At 52.5% G+C, this 26,058-nt stretch overlaps 2 protein-coding genes across 5 annotated transcripts in view; one reads left to right on the forward strand and one right to left on the reverse strand.

Annotated features, from left to right (window-relative positions):
* The window catches only part of CHRDL2 (chordin like 2), a 30,095-nt gene extending 25,675 nt beyond the window's left edge, over nucleotides 1–4,420 (forward strand). For 2 of the 4 annotated variants that reach the window (XM_032357825.1, XM_032357827.1), the window contains exons 10-11: nucleotides 3,500–3,592; nucleotides 4,265–4,420. In XM_032357825.1, coding sequence (XP_032213716.1) covers nucleotides 3,500–3,592; nucleotides 4,265–4,344 — 173 coding nt within the window. In that variant the 3' untranslated portion in view covers nucleotides 4,345–4,420. Of the gene's footprint in view, nucleotides 1–222; nucleotides 1,217–3,499; nucleotides 3,593–4,264 lie in introns of those variants that run through there. The other 2 variants (XM_032357828.1, XM_032357829.1) reach the window with 1 other exon arrangement.
* POLD3 (DNA polymerase delta 3, accessory subunit) overlaps nucleotides 1–26,058 on the reverse strand; it is a 121,561-nt gene that overhangs the window by 2,321 nt on the left and 93,182 nt on the right. The window lies entirely within an intron of this gene.

The following is a 26,058-nucleotide window of genomic DNA, read 5'->3' on the forward strand; positions in this document are numbered from 1 at the left end:
AACAAACCAAACCTTTAAGTGTGAGTTAGCTGTAAGGTCACCTTTCTCTCCCGCTGGGTCTGGCTGGAGTGGGTGGGGGTGGGCGAGGGGATGGTCATACTGATGGTCAGGAGGATAACCGATGTGTGGAGCACTTCAGAGTTTACAAAGTGCTTCACATTCATGATCTCATTTGATCCTCAACGATCCTGAGAGTTAGGTATTATTATCCCCATTTTACAGATGAGGAAACTGAGGCTCAGAGAGGTGAAGTACCTGGCCCAAGGCCACACAGCCAGTAAGTGGAGGACGGGAGCTAGAGCCTGTGTCTTGTGGCGTCAGATGCGGCTCTTTCCCTGCTCTACTCTGCCTCCTGTCCTAGGAGGAATGGACGAAGAAAGCGGAGCCGTTCAGCCTGGAGAAGAGAAGACTCAGGGGGACAGGACCATTGGCTTCCAGGCTCTGAAGGACTGACCCAGGCAGGGGGAGCAGTTGGGTTCTGAGTGACTGCAAGGGTCAGAACAACAAGCAGGGGCTTTGAGAATCAGACAGCCTTGAGTTTGAATCCCGGCTCTGCTCTTTCTTAGCTGTGTGGCCTTGGGTAATCACTTGACCTCCCTGGGCCTCAATTTTTCTTCTGTTAATTGGGAAGGAGGGTTTTTGGAGGATTAAATGAAATAACATGGGTACAGTCCTGACCTATAGTAGGTGCTAACAACATTAGTACCTTCATCCCACCTACTCAGAATTACAGAGAAGCATATTTCTACCGATGAGGGGAAGCACTTTCTCATACTTAGACCCTTTCTGTCAAAGAAGGGAGGGAGCAAGCTCAATTCACAGGGGTGTGCAAGCAGCAGCTGGTGGGGGCTTTGCCACAGCCGAGGAGTTAGATTCAGGAACACTTATCATTGTTTTGTGCCTTGAGGTCCCCTCAATCCCTGGATAGGTGCAGGTTTACTTCAGACCTTCCCCCAACCCCACAAGGTACTGGGACCACAAAGAGCAACAGACCCCAGTCTCTGTCCGTAGGAACCCAGGACTTAGTGATTTGGATGCAGCAGGAACTCCCCGGGAGCTGGGCTGGTCAGGCTGGAAGGCTTCGTGGAGAAGGAGGCATTAGGAAGGCAAGAGGAGCACAATGCAGGCAAGGGTGGCAGCGAGAGCCTCAGGCCCCAGAGCCTCGGGTTCCATGCGCTCTGCTCTCCCCTGCAGTGTAGTAGGGTGTAGTAGGCCCTTTGCTAATGTGTTTCATTTTCATCCATCTAAGAAACCTGAGGGATATGTATGAATGTACCATCCTGCAGATAAAACTGAGTCTGAAAGGTAAAACCACTTGCTCAAAGTCACACAGTTTAAGCGGTCAAGCAAAGATTCAAACCCAGGTCTGACTCTCCACAGAGGTGACCTAATGCTTTCAGAGAGGTGCCTAAGGAAGGTCAAGATGTGCCCAGGATGGTGTAGACTAGAGCGTTGTAGCTCAAGGCCAATCTCACTACCACCAGACCCAGCAGAAAAGGAGTAGGGGGCAGGAACTCCTGAGCTTCACCGTGCCAGGCTCTACCCTCCTGTCACTGGCAAACACCCCCAACCCCCATCTCCTGGGGGCCTAAGTGCCTCACCAGTCACCTCTCTACCCCACACTGTGGGGGTCAAAGCAAACACTCCTGAGGCCCGTCAGTGGGAAACCCTGTTTCTTCACCCAGAGGTGAACTGGCCTGGAGATGTCGACACCCAGACTCAGGGAGGCCAGGCCACCATGGGGCCAGCCTCAGGCCCCAGAAACTGGCTTATTGTGAAGAGCCTTTCGATTCTGGAGTTTCAGAGTAGAGGGACCTCAGGGATCCTGATTCCACCCCCTGTCTAGGAAGGAAGCCCCCTACGGCCTCCCGGATGGTCTCCAGCCCCTGTCCCCACCTATAAAGGGTTTGTCTTCACATTGAGCTGAGCCTCGCCTGCCGGTACCATCTCTGCTCTGGGCGTTCAGAGTCCAGCTGCCCTCAGACCTGGCCCACCCTCCAATGGCATGGCCATGCTCCTCAGGCCAGCTCTCGATTCCAGATCCAAGAGCTCAGTTCTTACGCTCATGCTTTATAGGCTACAGTGTGAAGACTTCCCCTCATCCCAATCACCTCCTCTCCAATCTGTGTTCCGGGGTGTGTGCAGCAGCAGGCCTGGGCAGAAGGACCTATTGCTATCTCGGGCTTGTGATGTAGCCTGGGCCTCCAGAGCAAGTCTCTCCCATAGCCTGGTCCTTGGCATCTGGACTAGGGGTCCTGAGAATGACACTAGACATTCCCAGCCTCCTGGACCTTAGTGCTGAACGTTCTCCTCAGTGGCATCCTACTCAGATTTCCGTAAGCAAGGCCAGTTCTTAGTTTTCTTGAGAGCTGTGCTGGCCTAGCAGAGGCCTTGCTGTCACATCTGTTCTTTCTGGCCACAGACCCTGGCAGTCACAGCTGGTGCAACTTCATAGCCCATGTGCTTGGGACCTCAGGGCCAGGTGTGGTGCCTGTGGTCAGCTTCCCATGGGACACAAACATCAGGAGATCCAGCTAATGCCTCGTTCCCTTTAGGGCCCGGGCTAGACGGGGTACTCATATGTTTCCTTACCCATCCATTCATTGAGGGATCATTCACTCATTTGTTCATTCACTCACTTGTCCCACATGACTAATGTGGGTCAGGCTCAGGGGAGCCAGAGAGGAAAACCCTGCAGGAGTAACCAGAAGAGGCAAGGACAGACACGATGAGAGCACACTGGCAATAGGTCTAATCACCAACAGAAGCTAAGAACTGTGGGTGCCCCAGGGAGGGGAGATCAAGGAAGACTTCCCAGCCAAAGCTTAGAGGATGCATAGGAGTTCATCTGGTGGCCGCAGGAGAAACAGAAGTCAACGGGAGAAGGAGTTGGAGCAGCGGGGGTGGCTATGTAAAGGCTGGGGACCTCAGGGTACTTTAAGTAATCCATTAGGGCTGGAGCACAGGAAAGCCACTAGGGGCTGGGTGAAGAGCCTCGTTCTGAAACGGGTCCTACCACTCTGACACTTGACGTTCCTTGGGAGTCTGATAAGCACACCTACCGATTCTTATCATATACTCTATAACCAGAAAAAAAGCACGACCAGTCCATATGGGCTTCCTCCCCCACCCCCACACTGTGGACAGGTGAGTAGTGTGAGAGGGTCAGCAGAGAGGGGATGAGAGATCAGGGAAAGAGAGTGACAGGTCATGTATGGTTTTAAATGACTGCAGTTAGGATCACAGACTGCAGGGGGCGTAAGAGGGGTCAGAAGTCTAGTGTAGTGACCCTGGCAAGATGTGACCAGGCAAGAATGGAGAAACTGGCAGTGGAGATGGGAGGGTAGGTTCAAAATACTGAGGAAATTTAGTCCACAGGGTTTGGTGTCTGGTTGGGACAGGGGAGGGGAGGGGTGACTAGGTCGCATCTCTAAGTTATCCTGTTCCGTTGACTGCATGGCCTCACCTTTCCTGCTCATGCCCTTGCCTCTGCCTTCAGGAATCTTCCACTTGATTCAGATCAAGAAAGTCAGGAAGCAAGACTTCCAGAAAGAGGCACAGAACTTCCGGCTCCTCACTGGCACCCATGAAGGTGGGACATTAGGCTGAGGACTGGGGCCTGGGAAGAAAGCCGGGCCAGAGGCCAGGCCCTCTCGGGGAGCTCCCGGCTGCTGGTGCTGGGAGGGGGGCAGGGTGGCTGTCGGCCACAGACGTCAGTTCCCGGCACAGGAATCCAGTGGGCGTCTGGGCCAGAGATTTCTCAATTTAGGGCACTTGGGATTGGGAAGGTGAAGCAGAACCATCTGGATTTGGTCCTGGGAGTGGGGGAGACAGGGCTGTGGAGGAGGGAAGCCTGAGCCCCCAAACCCTCATGCTGCCTACCCCCTCTCTATTGGAACATTTCCTACTGAAACCCTCCTAACCACTTTCCTTCGGATGCCCCTTATTTGCCCTACCCTATACTGAGGAAGATGGACCCAGGTGGGGTTTCAGATGGGGAAGGAAGTCACAGATGGGAGTGTCACCAACAGGTGTTAGGAAACCAGCCTAGGCCCAAATGCTGCTTGGTTGAAGGTGGGGTCATGTGCCAAGAAGTGACTGGGATGGGGGTATGATGGAAATACCCATCTCCTACCTCCTGTGGACTCCAAACCCAGGCTCTCACCATCTTTCTTAAGTTTTTCCTACCCCAGTCACTGCCTCACTGTGCACACGCATGCACACACGCACACCCCACACCCCTCTTTTGCTTTCCTCTATGCAGGTCACTGGAATGTTTTCCTAGCCCAGACCCCGGAGCTGAAGGTCACAGCCAGTCCAGACAAAGCAACCAAGACCCTATAACAAAGACCTAAACAGTTGCAGATATGAGCTTTATAATTTTTGTTGTTATATATTAATAAATGATAAGTTGCATTACCCCTCAACCCTGTCTGCTGAGTTCCTGTCCAGTCTCCGCGTGTTCCCACAGGGACTGCAAGGCAGGCCTGGTTATGCCCATTTTACAGGGCTAGAGACTGAGGTGCAGCAGGGGTAGAGACTGGCCCCTGTCCTTGAGAGTAATTGTTACCAGAGTCAGGGCTAGTTCCCCCAGCCTCCCTGCCCAGGTCCTTGTCTGCCTCGGGGGCCTCTCCCCTGCACTGCACTGCTTTTTGTCCCTGCCCTGCCCCACTGCTATGGCTCCTCCTGCTTTTATGCGCCCGCCACCTCCTGGAGCTCACTGGCACTGAGCCTAGGAAAGGGACTGACTCCAGTTAGCCAGTGGAGGGGTAAAGAGAGCCTCAAGGCACTTCCCCCAGCAAATCTTCCAGGGATCCTTACAAATGTCAGGCACGCTCTACAATGAGGACACTGAATTTTGTGAGGAGCGGTAATTTGCTGGGAGCTGGGGGGCAGGGCAGGAGCGGAGGCCGAGCTGGGGGCGAGCTGTTCCAGGCTAGCACTCCTCCCCCTGGTCTGCCCAGACCCGTGACCCATGGCATAAGCCCAAAGAGTCTCACCTCTGAGGATTTCCAAGACTTGGCAGTCACATTGCCAACCCCAGCACCACAATCTGGGAAGAGAGCCTAACAGTTACAATTAAAGACAACATTAATAATTTGTCCTGCCCTACATGTACAATTACGTGCAATTTCAAAGATGTTTTAATGCTCACGATTCCATGTAAAATGAATAGTGTAGGAATTACCCAAACTTTAGAGAATATGAAACAGAAGATCAGGATGGGCCACTGTCTTCCCCAAAGCCTCACAGTGACAGTGAGGGAGGCCCAGGCTAGAACTCAGGCCCACCACCTCCCAGACCAATGGTTCCCCTCCAGTGCAGCACTGCCCTCCTCCCCAAGCTGGAGCGGAAGTTGTGGAGAGGTAGTGTAAGATGGCCTAAGGGCTCTAGTTCTGCCACCTCCAGCCACTAACGGGCTCTGATGACTGTCCCCTGAGCCTTGGTCTCTTGTACCTGGGTGTCTGAGAAGTCTGGGAAGTCTGTGAAGCTGCCTACCAGTGCCACCCTCCCTGAGCAGGGATGAGTGCCACTCTCCCCAAACGCCCCCCCCACGCCCCCACCAACTCCCAGGGGCCTGGTATGAGAGGCTGGGGTTTGAGGAATGTGGCTAGAACCTCCCCTTCCTCCCCTGAGGCAGAAGACATCAGCTCTTCACAGCTTCTACCTGTGGCTGTGAGAGAAGACACAACACTCTGGCCTGGCTTGCTCACCACGTAGGGTTAAGCATGAGTTAACCCTACTAACTGGATGAGTTCTGAGCATCTCACATTCAAAGCACAGGAATCTGAACACTCGCCATTCACTTGGGGAACTCCGGTCATCGTCCAACTTAGCTCTGATGTCCCTTCTCAGTAAAGCTTTCCTGGACACCCCCAGCCCTGTCCCTGCCCAACAGCTCCTCCCCTCTGCTGGAGAACGGGGTCGGAGGCAGGACTAGGTAATCAGAAATGGCGTTGAGGCCTCAGGATGGGAGTGGACTTCCCTGTGTCCTTCTCCTGGTGTCGAGGGCCAGCTGCCTTCCTTGTCTTATAGATGGACTTATCTGAAGCCGTGATGTTCATCCCAAACTTCTCCATCATGGGAGGCACCTCTGGTGTATCAGCACCCCCTCCTTTTGATCTGGACATTTCTGAGGATGTACACATAAGGCTTGCCTTGGGAACCTCTCAGCAGCTTTCCCATGGGCTTATACCTCTTAGACTCATCTTCCCCTTTCATGTATTCACTCATAAAACACTTTCTCAGCTGCTCTGGGACAGGCCTTATGCTAGATGACCAACACAGTGTAAGCACCCAATACAGCTCTGCCTGAAGGAGCCAAAGTCTGGAGGGGGAGAAAGGGCATCATAACGCCATGAGTGCCAGGGGCTGTGACAGCAGGGCTATGTGGAGCACGGGCCTGCCAATATGGAGGATAACTTCAGCAGGATCTGAAGGGTGAGAAGGATCACAAGAAAAGGGGGGACAGAGATGGCACAGGAAGAGACGGTACATGGGAGATGAAACAGAGCATGTTCTAGGGGGAATCACAAATACCTCACTGTTGCCAGCTGGTATAATCCGAGGCAAAGAGCAAAGGGAGGTGAGGCTGAACCCCCAGCTGAGAAGCTCTGGCCTCATCCCAACAGCAGCCTCGAGCCCTGGAAGGGTTTCAGTGCTTTGGTCAGATCTGTGGGTCAGGGAGCTAGCCCTGCCTGCTGGGTGAAGAATGGCCTGGTAGCTTGTGACAATGGCTGGGGCAGGAGAGAGGCAATGGGGCCCGGAGGGAAGGCAGCACAGATGACAGACGGCATACAGGGCTGAGGGAAAGCGAGAGGGAAAGTGTGTAGTGTCTCACGTGGTGACTACAGAGAGAACCCAGAAGTTTCAGTTGAGTACACGTTGAGTCTCAGGAGATACCCTGGCTCTTGGGGGTACATTATGGGTCTGGGGAGAAGGCCAGGCTGGAGGTAGGGGTTTGGGGGCTGTTGGCCTACAGATGGTTACTGAAGCCAGAAGATGGGTGACACTGCCTGGGAGAGACTGTACAGCGAACCCCAGAGCCTCAGCAAATGACTCCCTGTGGAGGCAAGAGATAAGCCAGGAGGGTGTGGCGGCTGAGGGTCCTGTAACACACAGCCTGGGAAGGGTCCTCCCCAGGGACCAGGGGGCTTCCGGTGCCTGTGGCAATGGGCAATGTCAGGGGAGCGGGGAGGCAGGAAGAGGTTTTGGGGGGCTGAGGTGGTATCAAAGACGTGAGGAAACAGACAAGTCTTTGAAGAACTTTGTTGGTCAAGGAGAGGGGAGAGACAGGATAGTGACTGGTGGCGGAGCTGGATGGAAGAAGAGGGCTTTTCAGATGGGAGAGATGTAAGCAAGTCCTAGTGATGAGGATGAGGAGACCTCACAGGCCAAGGAAAGTAGAACAGGAGTGTGGGTGGAAGAGGGGAAGTTTAAGGACAAGTTGAAATCCATTCTTCCTCAGCCACTAACTCCCTGTGTAAGCCTGCTGTTCTCCCCATGAGTGTGATGAGGGAGAAGGAAGGGGTGGTCTCCCAAGGCTGCCCTGTTCTTCCACTCACAGGGCTCCCCAAGACTCCAGCAGGGAGTCCTACGTGGTGGCCAGGAAGCACAGGCTGGAGTAGGAGTGGCGGCATCCCCTCACACAGGCTGGCCATTAGCTAACAAGGCATATCCAAGTCTTTTCTCTTGTCTGATCCAATAGGATAATATGTGAGATGGGGACTGTCCACCACATTAAGAAATGAGGAAACTGAGGCACAGGGAGAGATCAAGATCACGTACTGGTAACTGGAGGGGTTGGATTCCAGCTAAGGTTGGCGATTCCGTACCCTGATGGCTCCTAGAACACTGAAGGTGCCAGGTCCCGGGCTGGGGCAGGTGCAACCAACCTGGGCTCATAGCCTCCCCCTCCCCAGGTAGCTTCCTGGCCCCCAAACATGAGATTCCTATTTTGATGCCAAGCCTGCCCTCCGGGTTTCCTGGGGAGGCTTCTTCCTCCTCCTTCAGCAGCTAAGAAGCCACCTCCCCCTGTCCCTCCACGAACCCTGGGCTCTGGGAAATGTCATTATTTCTGAGAAACAGGACGTGGCCTGTGGTTTGGGGCTGTCCTGGGGGTAAGGGAAGGCCTGGGGCCCCATCAGGCACACTGGCATCTCTCTGCAAGGCAGGCCCACCCCCCTTCCCCTCACCCTGGTCCCTGGAAGACACCCTGCCTGCCTTCCCCTGCCACAAGGCCATCGTGAAAGGTGAACAGGAGGTGCTGCACGACGCTAACTGAGGTTGGAAGGGGGTGGGGTGGCCTGCATTTCTGCAGACAGGGAGTTATCTCCGACCTTCTAGAGTGGGAATTAGGACCTGGATCTCTGCTCCAACTCAGGGCTGCTTGAAGGACCATATGATATCTGATGTCTCTCCCCAGTCCTACCTTTTCACCTCCAGCACAAAACAGAGCCACAAGATTTGTCCAAGGTCCAACATGATCTAGAGTTGAACCCTTACAGAGCCTGCAGGGTCTGACTTCCACGTCCATGCCCTCTCTGTGCCCTAAGATGTCTGGGGCTAGGGATGAAATCAGCCTTCTCACCGCTCCTCTGCTGTCACCCCCGCCCCATGCCCCTCCACTTCCCAGTAAGTCTTGTCTGTCAACTCAGAGTGATCTTTCAGAAATACAAATCTTACCCTGCTTCCCCTCATCAAGCCCTTTCCTCGATGCTTTCCCTCCTGGCCTCTCAGGATCTGGCTCCTCCTGCCTCTTTGGTCCAACTCCCCCATCGTCTTTCCCAGCAGCACTCTGAGATCCAGTTTGCTGCTCTGCCTCACCAAGTGGGATGGACCAGGCTCTGGGAAGACCTTGATCATGGGATCCAACTCCATCAAGACATTCTCTGTTGTACCCTGCATACCAGTCTGTTCTTTCCAACCAACTCTTCCAGGTCCCAACTGCTCGGGCTCCTAACAGCTCTAGTCAGACAGGGCACAAAGGAGCTGCCCTTCTGGCCCTTCTAATTCCCATGGAAAGATTCTGGGGCATGACACTGGTTGGTCCATCTTGGGTACATAATCCATCCTAGGCGGTCAGGAACAAGGTATTAGAACCAAGATTGAAGTGTGAGGAGCAGATTCCTCAAATAAGGAGGCAGACAGCACACACATGGTCAGTAACGGGACCCCCCCCTTCCCAGCTACCATCGCTACAACTTCAGACAGCTTCTGAAACCAGTGTCCTCCCTTCCACACCCTAAACATGCTGCTCCCTCTTTTTGGAATGTCTTTCCCTCGCCTCTTCCTGTAGTACTCCGGCTTATGCTCCAAGTCCTCCTCAGAAAAATCCCTCCCCGAGCCTCTCTGCTGCCCCAGTGTTATTTGCTTTTCTGTAACCAAACACATGCTTTTGGATTTCAATGATCTTTCTCCCACTGGACAGTAAGCTTCTTGGGCCAAAGACCAAATGGCGGTCATCTTTGCATTCCCAGCCCCTCGCCCACAGGCAGTATTCACTGCATGCTTATTGAAGAAGGACATGACGGAAGGAGGTACGATGTGGATGGTGAAGACAACAGCGGTGAGATGTGGTTGGTTGCTGACACAGAGTAGATGCTCAGTAAGTAGTTACTGAGCCTTGAATGATCACTGCTACTCCCCTCCCCACCATTGCCACTACCATCCTCCACTACCAGGACCACCCCTCGCACTGCAGGGCCCAGGCTAGAAAACCAATGGAGCCTGCACATCATAACCTAAATATTTAAAAGTTATGAATCAAACTAACAAACTATTAAATAAACATGTTCTATCTTCCTACCTTGACAGATGTACCTTCTTAATGACTCAGAAGGCCAAGTTCAAACTTAAATTTTCTGACTTCTTCTTTGCCAGAACATGGAAACATACAGACAGCTAAACCGGTGGCTCCTGACTTCCTGTTCTTGGTCCACCTCTCTTCTCATTTCAGCTATGTCCTAGAATGTGAAGGGCCTCAGTACACACACAAGTAGACACCCCAATCTGCATGTCTTTGGTGGTTTTTAAAACATGTCCAAAATAGGGATGCCCAGTTAAGTGTCTGCCTTTGGCTTAGGTCATGATCCCAGGGTCCTAGGATGGAGCCCTGCATCAGGTTCCTTGCTCGGGAGGAAACCTGCTTCTCCCTCTGCCTGCCACCCACACTGCTTGGGGTCTCTCTCTTTCTGACAAATAAATAAATAAAATATTTTTTTACATGTCCAGGATGCTTTTATACTCCTCACATTGAAAACTCTGGCCCCTGTCCTCTCTCCCTAAATCTGGGTGGGCTGTGATTCATTTTAGCCAGTAGAATGAAGCAGAAATTACACTGGGTGATTTCCAAGGCTAGAGCACAAAGGGTAATAAAGCTACTGCTCTGCTTAATCAGCTACTTGCCCTTGGCATCTAAACCAGTATGTAAGAGGGCTAAGGAACTCTGTGGTGGCCATGCCGTGAGGAAGCCCATGCACCCAGAGAGGCCACGGAGAGATATGCCAGTGGACAGCCACAGAGTTGAGCTCCCAGCCAGCTACTGGCATCATCCATCTGATCACCCTTCCAGATGATTCCAGCCCCCGACACTGAGTCTTCCCAGTGGAGGCCCAGACATAGTGGAGCAGAGATGGACCATTCCCATTGTGCCCTGCTCCAGTTCCTGACCCACACAACTCATGAGCATTAAAAAACAGCTGTCATAAGCTGCTCGGCTTGGAGGTAATTTGTTACCTAGTGATACCAGCTGAAACAACGTCCAAGCTGCATCCAAGGCCACCCCACTCCTCCCCCCTGGATAAACTATCCCTTCTGGCTTAATGGACAGACCTAGAGAAGAGGACTATGCTGTCCCGGACACAGACTTGGGCTGTTGGGGCAGAGAATTCCAGGATCCTGGGTTTACAGAATGTGGGGAAAGAGGGTGGGGGCACACATCTCCTTGAAGCCCATGGACTCCTTGTGCTGTGGGTCAGGGTGCAGCTGAAAGAAGGTCAGAGTGGGGCGTGGGTCTGAGAGTGGTCCCGCCCTCCACTGTCACTACCATCACTCCCACCACCTACTACTACCAGCACAGGGGATGCAGCTGTCCTGTGCATCCCACTGGGCCCTCAGGAAGATCCCCTTCCGGTGAGGGAGAAAGAGAGATCCACAATGACAACGGACTGACAAGCGCTCTGCCAGAAGAAAGCACAGTGGCCATGAGGCCACGCGAGAGGAGAGTCAGAGAAAGCCTCCTGGAAGAGTGGGCATCCAAATAGAGGCTTGAAAGAAGTAGCCAGGAGATGCGGAGAAGTCACGTTCTGATCCTGGGAAACAGCACGTTCAGAAGCCTGGAGACAAGTGGTACATTTGGGGAAGGGCAAGCAGATGAGGCCAGCAGGAGGGCTGTGCTGGCCCAGTGCAGGCAGGGAGGTGGGGGGGTGGGAAAGACAGTCTCCAGAGAAGCCAAGAGAAGTAGGCAGAGGCCAGCTCTCCTAGGGCCCTTCAAACAGGACTGATGCTCAGGGTGGATGTGCCGACATGGCTGTCAATGCTGGTGCCTATTCTGACTGCCCAGGGCCTGTTCCAAGTCAGTATTTACAAAGAGTTATCACTACCGGCCCATATCCGCCCTTTTTCTTGAGCCTGGAAGGATTTTCAGCAGGAATATAACTCAATCGGATTTGTGTTTTACAAAGATCTGTCAGGCTTCTGTGGGAGAAAGCCCTTAGAGGGAGCCAAGAACGGAAGCTGAGCGGTCCATGAGTAAGCCGTCCCAGCTACCCGTGAGAGAGGTGGTGGCAGTCCATACCAGGGTGTGGCAACACAGGGAGAGAAACAGATAGGGTTACTATTTAGAGGGTAGAATCAACAGAAGCAAGGGTGAGCCAGAGATGGCCCCTGCCTTCAGCGAGCTCAGTGCAACAGAGAAAAAACAGTGTGGACAAATGCAGCAATTAAAATCCATTCATTTCATCCTCACCCTGAATCTCAGAGGCAGGTACCAATATTTCCCTTTTGCAAATGAGGAAAAGTGATGACCTGTGGCAGATACACTTGGTGCCCTTCCAGCAGCCATTTTCCTACCTTCTTCTTACTCACAGGACCCCATCTGGATGGGGGCTCAGCAGCCGGGGTGAACCACTGACCAATCTAAACCAGCCTTAGCAACCCAACTCTCCTCTGCTGATGACTGGTCTAGGACTGGGCATGTAATCCAGTTCTGATGTGGTGTTGAAGGGAGGATTTTCCTCCTCAAAAGAGAAAGTCACATGAGGAGAAAGCCTTTAAGCTTGCCCTCTTTTGCTTCCTAGTTCAGATGCTATCAGCTAAGGATATGAGATATGGGGCTGCTGCAGCCATACTGTGACCATGAGGCTGAGGGTATGAAAGCCAGCAGTGCTGAGGAAGACTGTAAGGAGCTGAGTCCTCCATGACATCAATGACTCACACTGAGCCAAGCTGGGGACCACCTACGTTTCTTGTTAAGCAAACAACAGATGTCCTTATAGCTTATGCCACCGCAGCAGCGCTGCCAATGACCCTCTCATCCCTTCAACATTTTCATACACACCGGCTCCCACTGTGCTTTCCCTCCCAACATCCAGCACCTGCTACTCCTTGTCACAGGATGGCCTTCAAGCTGCTGGAGCCCACTTTACGAGCATGGAAAGGCAGAAGAGCCTGGGAATTTACACCCCTGCCCTACCCGAAGAGAGGCCCTTAACCAATGACAAATGGGTATGGAGGTGTTAGTCCTCCAGCTGCCTTGCACTCACTCATCTGGCCAGCTCTGAGGAGCTCTGCATTGTCCCCAGAGCTCCTCAGTAGGATGGAATCAAAGTTCCTCTTTGCGGGACTTGGCCTGATATCACGTTCCCCCTCCAGTCCCACCTCTCTACTTCCCTACTACTGGTTTGTCTTGGAAACACTTCCTAATACATTATTTTCACATGATTCCTTGCCTTAAGTTCTGCTTCTAAGAATCCCAAGCCAAGACCGCCACTATTAGTCAGGTCTGGTACTTGCAGCCAGAGCATCCTAACAGACTTAACCCAGCAAGGGGAAGGTCTCCTAGAAAGTTTGCTCAAATGTAGTTTTCTGGCTTGCAAATCCTATGGGTTTTTTTTTTCTTTTTTTGTAAATACACTAATTAAAATTAGTATGATTAAAATTTGTTATTATTGTAATTTATTATTGTAAAGTGCTGTATTGTAAATATAACAATGGCACCTAATTACCACTGAGTCTCTCCCATGACCCAGAACCAAGCCCTTAGCTTTGCCTCAGTGAACTCATTTAATCTTTACCAGAACCCTATTAGGGGGGTACTATTTGTATTTGTTTTCTAAGCTGGGTAACAAACTAGCACAAATGTATCTGCTTAAAACACATTTATTATCTCAGTTTATACAGGTCAGAAGTCTGGGCACAACTTAGCTGGGTTCTCTGCTAGGGTCTCAACAGTCCATGATCTAGGTATCCATAGGGGTGTGGTCCTCATCTGAGACCCAACTGGGGAAAAGACCCACTTCCGAGCTTCCTCGGGTTTTTGGCAAAATCATCTCCTTGTGGTTACGGGACTAAAGTCCCTGTTTTCTCACTGGCTGCCAGCCAGGGGCCACTTTCAGTTCCTAGACCCCACCAGCTGGTCTTACAAGAGCAGTTTACTTCTTCAAAGTAAGGGCTAGAGTCTCTGACTCCAGGGAGGGTCCAGTTCCTCTTTTAAGGGTTGTACTTGATTAAATCAGGCCACCCAAGATCATCTCCCTTTTGAGTGACTCAAAATCAACTGATTTGGGACCCTAATTCTGCAAAAACCCTTTACCTTTGTCCTATTCCACTGCCAGAAGCAAGTAACAGGTTCCACCCACACTCAAAGAGAAGGATTATACAAGGTGTGAACATCACGGGGGGGGGGGTGGCTAGGGACTGTCTGCCACACTATTATTCCAAATTACATAGCTGGGGAAACTGAGGCAAAGAGTTTCGCAACCCTACCTAGTCATACTGCCAATGACTAGACGTAGAATGTGGTTTCAAGGAGCACCTGGGTGACTCAGTGGGTTAAAGCCTCTGCCTTCAGCTCAGGCCATGATCCCAGGGTCCTGGGATTGAGCCCCGCATCAGGCTCTCTGCTCAGCGGGGAGCCTGTTTCCCCCCTCCCTCTCTCTGCCTGCCTCTCTGCCTACTTGTGATCTGTCAAATAAATAAATAAAATCTTTAAAAGAAAAAAAAAAAAAAGAATGTGGTTTCAAACCTGTGCACTCCAGTTCAGAGCCTGTACTCTTCACCATGACCTTGCACTGACCAGCCTCTTCCCCAAGTACCTTCCCTTTCCTTATGTCCCCGAATCCCCTCAATTATTGCTAGAAGGAAAAAGAGACTCGGAGAGATTAAGAGACCCACACAAAGTCACACAGTGGTGGAGTCGGAGTAACAAACCAGGTACATCAAACTTCCAAGCCCAAGCTTATCGGAGGAGTAGGGTGCTGAAAAAGTTCGTGGGAGATGAAGAACACTCTGCTGGGGCAGGGGTGGGGCAGGAATAGAAGAGGTAGCTTTTCAACAGGGTCATAAGGAAATGACAAAATTTGGCTATTTGAAATGGCGGGGTAGTAGGGAGGAGGTATATTTCCAAGGACGGGACAGCTTGGGCAAACTCAAGGAAGCAAGAAAGTGCAGGTGTCTGAGATGAGGTGGGAATGGGGGGCAGCTTCAGACCAAGACAGGTACCTTGAGAAAGCAGGCAGGAGGTGTGGCCAGGACCCACTTTGCAACACCACCGAGTCCTTATCGGACTCGGATAAGGAGTCCGAGTCTTAGTTTGAAGGCAACTGGGAACCACAGCAGGGTGTTGAGCAGCAGCAGCCCTGCACCAAAATGCCTTGAGAGGTATTAATGGTAGAGTGTGGGACAGGGGTCTGTTAGGAGTTTTCCTGCTTCTAATGGCCTTTTTCACTCAAGAACATCTTTGATTCTCCCAAACCCCAAGGAAGGAGGGTGGATGAGTGAGATTGTACCCATTTTGGGAGCAAGGACACTGAGGTTCTGGAGGACTCTCTGTGAGCAGAATGAGGCTAAGTGGTAGGCTCAAATGTCCCACTTCAGTTGTGTTGCTGAGGAGGTGGGAAGGATTTTTTTTCTTACAGGAGATGGCTCCTTCATCCTTTGCACATCCCACATTAATGTACCAGAAGCAACACAGGGATTATTCAAATTGTGGGCTTTGAGGCTTCAAGCCCCAAAATTCTGATTCTGTGGAGTGTGGCCGAGTTTTGGCATTTTAAATAGGCACCTTATTTAAATAAGGCAGAACGGAAGGTCTGACCGGACTACCCCTTTAAGAAGCCCTGAAGAGCATATGGGTCAAAAATTCGGACTTAGAGCGCTGTCCACGTGCAGCCTTCCCTCTCAAGGCCTTCTTCTCCCCGTGCCTCCGGTGGCTGCTCGGCAGAGTCAGACCTCATCAGCCCTCCCAACAACATTCTAGGTGCCCGCTGCCGGAGACGAGAGCTATGATTACGGGGGAAACTGAGGGCGCCCACAACGTGCCCCACGCGCGTGCGCTGTAGAAGGCGCGATTCGAACTCGAGGCGGTGGCTCCGGGAGGGCTCCACTTCCCGCGGCTGCCAGCAGGGGTACGCGGAGTCTGGGGATCCGCTGGCAGGAGGTGGGGGTCGGGGCTGGGGCGCTGGAAGAACGGGGGCTTTGATTTCCATCTCCCGGCGCAGACCCAGACACTAATTAAAATCGCCTGGGCCGCGGGGGCGGCGGGGCGGGCACAAAGCCGGCTTTGACCGGGCGGCGGCGGCGCTGGCGGGCGCGGGGCCGCGCCGCACAGGGGCCGCTTGTGGGACGTGTTTGTTTTTGCTCGTAAAGCGCGGCAGCCGAACGGTGCCCGGGCGGCGAGGGGGGCCGGAGCCGGGAGAGGGCCCCTGAGGCCACGGCCGTTCGCCACCACTCGGCCCGGCTGCGCGCTGCTCCCCTCTCGGCTGCCCTCGCCCCCGTGGGGCCACCCCTGCCCACGGGTCCCGTCCCGTTCCGGGCCTCAGTGTCCCCGTGGATCACGTGGTCATGATGCTACCCTAGTAATTCCTGAGAATTAAGGTTTATTGTGCGCTTACTGTGTTCCAAGCCCCCAGCTGAGGCTCCCTCCCCCCCACTTCGTTGTTTTTAGTCCTCCCAACTTAATTAATATCCCCATTTTACAGATGAAGCCTGGGGAGGTTAAGCGCCTTGCCCACAGTCACACAGCTCTAAATGTGCAAGCAAATGATCCAAGCCTGTGACTCCAGAAGTTATAGGAGGCCGTCTCCCAGCAGAGCAAGGCTAGGGCCAGCTGGGAACTCACAGGTAAGGAGGAATTTTCCTAATCGGAGCTTGCTCACCCTCTTATGAAGTCTATGAGAATGAGATCTCCAGCACGGGGGTATTCAAGCAGAGTGCTAACACAACCACTGGTGGCTCTCTCAGGTCCCTTCCAGTCCTGGTTCTAAAGGCTAGCCACAGTGGCCCCTTCCATACTGGGCTGTCTGGGGCACTGGGGATGGGGTGGGGTTCAGGTCTATGTGGATGGGAGAGGACCAGGAAAAGAGGGGAGCCTCCTTCTTGGAAGTACTATGTGGTTGGAGGGATGCCCTGCCTCCATGGTCACAGAATCACTGAACCTGAGGTTCCGGCTCTGGGCGGGTACACTCCATCCTCCTGTGACAAGAGTCTGCTCTGGCCACAGGGATCTCTCTTCCACCCACTTTTCACCTGACTGCTGCTCATACTTCCGCTGTCAGTTCAGAGCAAGTTCTACTCTCTCAGTGCCCACCCAATTAGTCCTTCAGAATACCCATCACAGGGGTAATAATGTGCTCGATGTCCTTGCCATCCTGGTCAGATCATGGCCTCTCAGGGGGGTGCTCTATGGGCCTCGCTTCCCTCTTTGCCACCTGCCAGTCCCCTCCCTTGATGGAGTGGGCCAGGAAGATGCACTGGGATCAGAGCTCAGCCTAGGTCAGAACAGGCTCAGTTTAGTCCTGTCTGGAGAACATGGGGTGATGGTGGGTGTCGTCAGAGAGATACAGAACCCTGGTGGGGGCTCAAGTTCACTGCTTAACAGTGAACTGACAGACCAGGCAATTGACAGTGCCCATTTGGGACGTGGGCACTGACAGAGGTGACCTGTGGCCGGATATCCTGCCACCCCTCTAAGACTGGACCCTAGCAACCTGCGTTCTAAGCCTGCGTCTTCTTCCACCCCTACCCCAGCCCTCCCCACCATGTGCACGGGTCTGCACACAGATGGCTATTCCCTCCTAATCCCAGCCACCTGTGAGGAGGAGAGCACGAACGGGGCGGGGGTGGCGGGGAGACAAGGAGGGAAGGTTTCTCTAAGACTCTCTCCCTCTCTAAGTCCTGGGAGCCAGAGCTTGGACAGAGACACTATTAACACAAAATTTGCAAACATGTCTTCTAAAAATAGCTCTGGCTGGCAAGGCCCACCTGGCACTGGCTGCACCTTTGCGGCTTTTGGCCTGCTCTCCTCAGAGCACCGCCTCAGTCTGTCAGCAAGCATGTCACTCTGCCCTCCCCAACCCATCGTGAGGGTGGCTGCGGCTCTGGGTCCAGTCCTAGGGAGAGAGACCCAGAGAGATGAGGCCTGTCCCAATCTAAATGGGGTGGGACGTGCAGGCAGAGGAGGAAGACAGTCTTACCTAAGGTGGGTGGGGGAGACAGTACTGCCCATAGTTAGATTCCCCCAACTGGGGATGGGGGTGGTAGGGTACATACGCACAAAAGGCCAAAGAAGCATTTAAACTCTTATGAGTAAAGATAGCCCCATCAGAGTAAAAAATACCAAGAAGAAGAAAGGAAACACAAGGGGAGAAGGGCAGGGCCAGGGGAGTGGTCCTATGGTCACCTTGAATCCAGACTGGTGAGTACGTGGTTACCCCCAGCAAATCCTCAGGACTAGAGCACCAAGAACCTACCTGAGAACTCCTCTTATCCAACCCTTTCACTGACCAAATGAGGAGGCTGAGGCCTGGCCTGGTGACATGACTTGTTCTGGATTCCTCAGCAAGTCAGTGGCAAGACTGGGCTGAAACTTGGGTCTTCTGACCTCCTGCCCTTTTCAGAGGCCTGCCTTTCTGCTGGCTGATGGAATGACTGTCATTAATAATGAGGCTCAAAATGCTCCTTTTCCATTGCTGGTTTATTTAGAAAAGATTTTCTGAGTACCTCTTTTGTGCCAGACACTGGGTATGCAATGGTAAACTGGACAGGCAGGCCCTGATTTTTGGTAACCTCTATTCCAGTCTAATGGCAAGAACTGCTCAGGTATGCACGGAACTCTGCTGTGTTCAGGGTGCTTTCACATAAACTCACAAAACAACACATATTGTGTTCTCCAGGCTGTAGTTGAGGAAACTGAGGCTCAGGCGGTAATAACTTTCCTGAGGTCACCCAGTAGATTTGGGACTGGGGCTTCCCTATGTTGCCTCAGGAGGCCTTGGATTCTTTCTAAATCAGTGGGGATGGCTTGAAGGAGGCCAGTCACTCACTCCTGGAAACCTCCTCTTCTGGATGCCCCCATGGATGAGAGCTAAGAGGGCACCAGGAGGCCCCATGACCAGAATCACCACATTACCCTGCTGTGTTTTGTTTCTGAAGAGACTCAGTGGCATCCCCTGGAACACATGACATAGGTAGATCCTGGAGGGTATGGGAAGGCTGGCTACTCCCTACTGGGTAGCTTCTACCCTGTTCTCCATAGCTCTCCCCATGGATGCATCGAGCTGCATACAAATGCTTATTCCTGGAATGGGAAGGTAAGGCCAGAGCTGTCATCTTCCTGGCCTTCACACAGGCCCTATTCAGGTTTCATAGCGGGGAGGGGTCATGGTGCTCAGCAGATATGAAGACACGTGACCTCCTTCCAAGGAGTCTGGCTGTGCTGGGTCACTCACAACAGCCCTTGGGGCATTGTCCCCCTACGATCTAGATCCCCAAGCTCACCCTGGGTATGGACCTGGCTACCATTTCTTCCTCTTTTGATGTCCCAGTGAGTTCTACTCTGCAGTGGGCTCATTCCAGATGAGTTTATCTGGGGCCTGCCCATTCACTCCAGCCATTTCCCCCACACCCACAGTGCTGCCTCACCACATCTACATCTTTCCACTTGCTGCCCAGAACTTTCCATGATGCAATGCTTGCCTGAGTCCCCATTTATCACACACCTTGTGCTCTGACAGGGCTCTGACCGTGGGCCCAGGGAAAAACTGGCTGTTCCATTCTGCCCACAGACTCTGAGATCCATCTGCAAAAGAGAGGCATCCCCTGCCTCAGAGAGCTGCTACCTGTATAGTGCCTTCTGATGAAAATGGCCACTTTGGACCCATAACTTGCCAGTCTTGAATTATATGCCCCTTCCATCCTAGCCACACTTAAGACAAAGACACCCAACTCTAGGCTAGACCTAAGGGAGACTAATTGCCCTAAGAGGTGGCCTGGCTCAGGAATACTGCCCCCAAGGGGGACTCCATGGTCAGTAGAGGCAAACCCAATCTGAAGGCACTAAGGATATTCACAGCCCTACCTTCTCTGCCCAACATTTCCTTCTGGTGAAACAATTATGTTACCCCACCCCCCCTTCAAAGACTCACTGCTGGGCAAGTGTTTGCACTGGGGAGGCCACCGATGAGACTAGAGGTAGGAAGAGCACCAGCTCACGGCTTCCCTGGAGCCCTGAGGTGGCCTCTGGAAAGAGTCTGTCTATGAGGTGATCAGCTCACCAGTGGTGAATAGCTCAGTCTGTCTGAATGCTCCCTCCAGGGGTCTGGCTTGGGCCCCATCATGGTAATGAATGGATGAAAGCGGAGGAGGACAGGCCGTGTGGAGTGACCTTGGTGTCTGAGCCCTTCCCAGTTCCAGGCCATGCATTTCTCCTCTGGCCCACCTCCGCACCCCAGAGAAGGACTCCTAAGATGGTCTGAGAGAGAGCCCGTGGTCCCTGCAACCAAAATGCTTGTTGATGTAATTGATTTTGTTTTGTTGGGGCTTACATGGGAGGCCCAGAGGGTGGGCAGAAAAGAGTACAGATGAGCAGAAGGCTGAGCCATGGGACTAGGAGGGCCTGAGCTGGGAGCTGGGGATGCGCCTGGAGAGGGCTCCGGAGGGCCTGCCAGGCCGGCAGACGTACAGTTTAGACCCTGACATCAAAATCCTCTTGCCGTCTCCCATCTCCCCACAGTACCTCAGTGGCTCGCTATTCCTTGCAACCCAAGCAGCCCAGACTTAACCACCAGACTGCCGCAGAAACCCTGGGGCTGGAAGTGAAAAGCCCAACCCTGCCATTAACGGCCAGGTGAACCAGATAAGTCACTCGCTCTCTCCCAAACTCAGTTTTCCCATCTGGAAATTGGGGAGACCAATCCCAGTTTCTCCAAATCCTCCCACAAGACATGAGGTTGGCAGGGGGCAGGCGTTGTGTGAATACAATGAGATCACAAATTGGAAACCACACCGAGACGTGGCATCCAATTACACGTGATTCATCGTTTATGACCTCACCCGCGTGAAAACACCAAATGGCAAATCCTCGCCTTCTTCCCTCACTCAGGTTAGCAGATGATTCAGTCATTTGGTCAATAGATACAGAAAAAGCCCCACTTGGGTGCCTGGTACCATTCGGGTCTTGAGAGGGGTGTGCGCCCGCGCATGCGCGCACACACACGACCCTGGCGTAGCCCTCCGAGGGCTCACAGTCTGTCTAGAAGGTGAGGTCCGCACAAGACCTAATCACCATCTTGGGGAGCCCTCTCTGCCCACACTGGGCAGTGTGTTCCATACATGATGTCTCATTGAACAGCTCACCCCGTCAGGTGGGTGGTATGAACCTCTGTCCACAAAAGGGGAACCTGAGATTCAGGGCCGCTGCAGGGGAGGCTGGTCCAACTCCAAATCATCAGGGGAGGGGAGGCATTGGCACTGCGGTCCTGACAGTCTCCCTGGCTGCCTGGGGCTGCTGCTGAGAGGGGTCTGTGAGCAGGGGGAGGTGTTGCCTATGGTCACTCCCTGAAGCCTGCTCTGGCCTGGCCCAGGGCTGGGTCCTGGCATCTGTGACAGAATTTTGAGCTTTTACTGAAAAACACATGGTCTGGCCAGAACTGTGTGTCAACCTCCCAGGGTACCCACCCCTACCCTGGCACATGTGACTCCCTCACCAGTAAGAACTGCAGCAGCTCCTGGGTGTGTGTGCGGCTAGCGCCCCAGAAAGACTGGGAGCTCTTTGGCCGGTTACAGAGAACGAATCTCCCTCACCTTTGACCCTCTGTGGGGTCAAGCTCCCAGGTCCAAGGGATGGGGTGCAGCTCAGGGTCTTGCCTAGTATATTTGTAGGAGTCACACAGCTGCCATTTACTGTGGTTAAATGTGTGTGCCAAACGCTGTGCTGGGTCCTTGCCCCACACTGTCTTCAATCTGCACGTGAAATGCTCTTACAGTCCGGTTGTACAGATGTGGAAATGGAGGCTTACAGAAGTTTAGGGACTTGCCCAAGATCACACTACTAACTAGTAAATGACAGAGCCAGGCCTCGATCTTGTCACCTGACTCTGTAAGTCCAACAGCAGCCTTTTGGGTAAAGATCAAATTTTCCCTCTGGCATTTAAAACTTTGAGCAGGATGACCTCAAAACCATCAACAAGAAGGGTGCCCCCCTCACTATCCCCATGCAGGCCTGCTCCTTCCCCCTCAACACCTGTTCATACCCGTCACCCCCCAGAGCCCTCCCCTTCCCAAGGACATAAAGATGGGGGGGTGGAGACTGAGGAGAGTTAGGAGGGGAGGGAAGGGACCAAAACCAAGAAAGATGGGACACACAGACACAGGAAAAGAGGCCAGCATCTCCTCAGGACCCAGTGGGTTTCTTTCTCCCCTTCTGCATGCCACTTGGGCAGACAGTCAGTACCATCAGTTGACTGAGTGCCACAGACTAAATGTCATACCCTGGGCAAAGAGCACAGTCTCTCGGAGCTGCTCCCCGCCTCACCCCTCACTAGAAGGAGTGGGCTCAGGAGGCCTCGCCAGTTCCCACGCTCTGCCCCTGAATGGCTGTTGCGGGGCCGTCACCCATCCTGCTCATGCTCCTGCCAGGGACGCTCTCTCGCAGTGGCACTGACCAACGCTCCCGTCACCCACACAATACACAGTTCTCTGGAAGCGGGAAGGGGTCCAGCCTAGTGGGTGCACTGCTGTGGGAAGGGTCTCAAGAGCAGTGGAATGCGAGGCGGGCCCCCCGGTTCTGGTTCCACTCTGTCGTCCACTCTGCCTGGTGATGTCGGGCAGACCAGCTCTCTTCTCCGCCTGTCTCCTCAGCTGCGGGTGGGGGTGGGGGTGCCTAGTCTCTAAGCATGCTTCCAGTCCTGACAATGAAAGAGGTAGCGGCTGCAGAGGAATTCCAGGCATGGACAGGGGATGCTGGGGGGCAGGCCTTACAGTCCTTGGGCAGCAGGGCCTCTGGCACTGGCTGCTCTCTTCCCCGGGGCAGCTGCTGGGCCTGGCTGAGTAACACAGAGACGAGGGCCAGGGGCCTCGATGAGGAGAGGTGCCCCACAGGAGAGATGGGGGTGACAAGGGAAGAGACAGAAAGGAGAAGACTGAGTGGGAGAAAAGGGAGAGGTGGAGGCAGAGAGGGAGGTTGGAGAACACGCTGGTCCTACCGGTGGGGAAGGCTGTGGGAGAAGGGCCAAGTCAGGTCCCCAGCTGCACATCCAGGGCAGGAAGCACCAAGGGTGGAGTGCAGGTGGGGCCGGGGCAAAGGTCGTTGCTATTTTTCATAAGAAAAAACTGGGGAAGCTCCAAGTGTGGGAGCATTGGGAGCCCCTTGATGTCTCTCCTGAACTCTTCTGGTACAAGACTGTAAAAGCACACTGACATCTACAAAGTTCAAGTGATATGCACCCAGGAAAGTCTGGAAGGACCTCTTGTCAGGGAGGGAGGGAACAATGGGGAAAAGGTATGCCAGGCACCAATTATATAGGCAACCACATATTAAGCCAGAGAGTAGGTACACAGGTGTTGATAATATTATTCCTATTCTGTTCCTTATTTGACATAGTTTATTAAGAAAAAAATCCCCAGGGGCACGTGGGTGGCTCAATGGGTTAAGGCCTCTGCCTTCAGCTCGGGTCATGGTCTCAGGGTCCTGGGATGGAGGATTGGGCTCCCTGCTCAGCACAGAGCCTGCTGCCACCTCTCTGTGCATCTCTCTGCCTACTTGTGATCTCTGTCTCTGTCAAATAAATAAATAAAATATTAAAAAAAAAAATCCCTGAGGGGCTCCTGGGTGGCTCAGTGGGTTAAGGCCTCTGCCTTTGGCTCGGGTCATGATCACGGGGTCCTGGGATCGAGCCCTGCAACGGGCTCTCTGCTCAGCAGGGAGCCTGCTTCCCCCCTCTCTCTCCGCCTGCTTGTGATCTCTGTCAAATAAATAAATAAAATCTTAAAAAAAAAAAATCCCTGAAATGCCTGGGTGGTTAAACATCTGCCTTTGGCTCGGGTCATGATCCCAGGGTCCTGGGATCAAGCCTTGAACCGGGCTCCCTGCTCTGCAGGAAGCCTGTTTCTCACTCTCCCACTCCTCCTGTTTGTGTTCCCTCTCTCACTGGGTCTTTCTCTCTGTCCAATAAATAAATAAAATCTTAAAAAAAAAAAAAAAAGAAAGAAAGAAAAGAAAAAAAGAAAAAACTCCCTATAGAGGAACTTGCCAAAAGTCTCCAAGGTGGTTCTTTGGGAAAATGGAATTATCTCAATCGTTACTATCTTCTTTTCAGTTCTGGTACTTTCCAAATGTTCTACATGGAGCAGATATGTAAAAAAAGATACTAAACCCTCTAAAATGAACTCCTCCTGCTATGACCATAGTTTTAGTCTTTTTAAAAAAAAAATATTTAATTTATTTATTTGACAGACAGAAATCAGAAGTAGGCAGAGAGGCAGGCAGAGAGGGGGTGGGGGGAAGCAGGCTCCCTGCTGAGCAGAGAGCCAGATGTGGGGCTCGATCCCAGGACCCTGGGATCATCACCTGAGCCGAAGGCAGAGGCTTTAACCCACTGAGCACCCAGGTGCCCCAACCATAGTTTTAGTCTTGAATGGAAATTAAATACAACTGTTTGAGCCACCTCAGCCTCAAATCCTTTCTTTCATCAGTGCGCAGCCTCTATAAGCCAGCAGCCCCTCCACATTCTCCCTACCCACCCTGCAACCCATGCCTCTCCAAGGCATGGCTTCCAGCCCTCTTAGTTCCTCAAGCCCAGTAACACTCTAGGGAGAGAGGAAAGATTATCGGGTTTATAATAGGAAAAGGGCTTGAGACTTTACTGGTTTGGGCTCCTGATCACTCTAAATCTTAGTTTCGCTATTTGTGAAATGACCCAAGATTTTTGTGAGGACCCAAGGAGATAATACATATAAAGCATCAGCATTAATTAACAGTGCCTTGGAGCATAGGAAGTATTTAATAAATTCATTTTCATCATCATAGATGACTGTCTACTGCTTCCTCTAGGAAGCCTTCTTGGCTTGATGAAAGAAATATTTCAGTTTGACCTAAGCACCAAGCTGGCCTCCTCTTCCTGGCAAAAAATCTCAATCCTGGGGCACCTGGGTGGCTCAGTTGGTTAAGCCACTGCCTTTGGCTCCAGTCATGATCCTGGAGTCCTGGGATAGAGCTCCACATTGGGCTTTCCCTTCTCTGCAGCAAGCCTGCTTCTCCCTTTCCCTCTGCCTGCTGTGCTCTCTCTCTTTCTCTGTCAAATAAATAAATAAAATCTTAAAAAAATTTTTTTAAAAAATCTGGATCCTAGTCTCAGCTCTGTCAGTAGCTATGTGACACTGTGCAAGTTCCTCCCCTTCACGATGCCTCAGTTTCCTCATCTGCAAAATGGTAAGCTTGGATTTCCTATTCCAATAGTCTATGACTAGGGTAACCATAAAAACCAGAATGTTTGGGGGAGAGAAAAGGGCACTATCAGTAATCATTTTAGGATGACAGCTTTAAGGCAGGACAATCCCTGGCACACTGGGAAGTCTGGTCACTCCACCCTTAACAGATCCACTATCTCCTTGCCCATCAGTAGGGTAGGCAAAACAATGCTCCCCCTCCCAAAGATGGCCACTTCCTAACCCCTGGGAACCCAAGGATATGTTAGATCACATAGCAAAAGGAATTAAAGTTGTAGATCAACTGACCTTGAGATGGGTCATCTGGATGGTCTGGGTGAGCCCTCTAATAAAGAGGGAAGGGAAAGAGGAAGTGCCAGGATGATACAATGTAAGAACGGCTTGACCAGCCATTGCTCGCTCTGAAGAAGGATCCAAGCAATCCGGACGGCCTCAAGATGCTCGAAACAGTAAGAAAATGGATTTTCCCCTAGAGCCTCCAGAAAGGGATACAGACATGCTGATACCTTGATTTTAGCCCAGTGAGACCCATTTTGAACTTTTGATATCCAGAACTGTGAGACAATAAGTGAGTCGCTCTTAGCCACCAAGTTCATGATGATCTGTTACAGCAGCAATAGGAAACTAATACACCTAGTATGGCTCAGTGGGTCCCTCTGCTGGCTATTCCTCGAATGCTGTCCTTGGAGCACAAGAAAACTAATTGAAGCCCAGGGAGAGCTGGATTCTAGTCCCTGCTCTGTTATTAACTCATCCTGGGCCCTTTAACAGGTCAGATAACTCCTCTGGGGCCTCGGTTTTCTCTGTAAAGTGGGATATCCCAATCCCCATGTCATCTATCTTTGTGGCGGCAGGTGGGGTGGGGGAGGCCATCCCACATTCAGTGACTTATTCTATGCTCTGCCCTGTGTTGCGGCACCAAGATGAACCAGACTTAGTCCCAACCCCATCCCTGCTCTTGAGATGGGTAAAGAGACAGACGTGACAGTGTGACAAACGTTGAGAACAATGTAATAAAGAGAGATTATTAGGAGTGAACACTGAGAACCACATCGGCCCAGCTGCTGGGAGTGGGGGTGGGAGGACAGTGAGGGCAGGCTTCCTAAAAAAGATGAT

The sequence above is a fragment of the Mustela erminea genome, chromosome 9, assembly GCF_009829155.1.
Source record: "Mustela erminea isolate mMusErm1 chromosome 9, mMusErm1.Pri, whole genome shotgun sequence".
In the NCBI taxonomy this organism is placed as follows: Eukaryota; Metazoa; Chordata; class Mammalia; order Carnivora; family Mustelidae; genus Mustela; species Mustela erminea.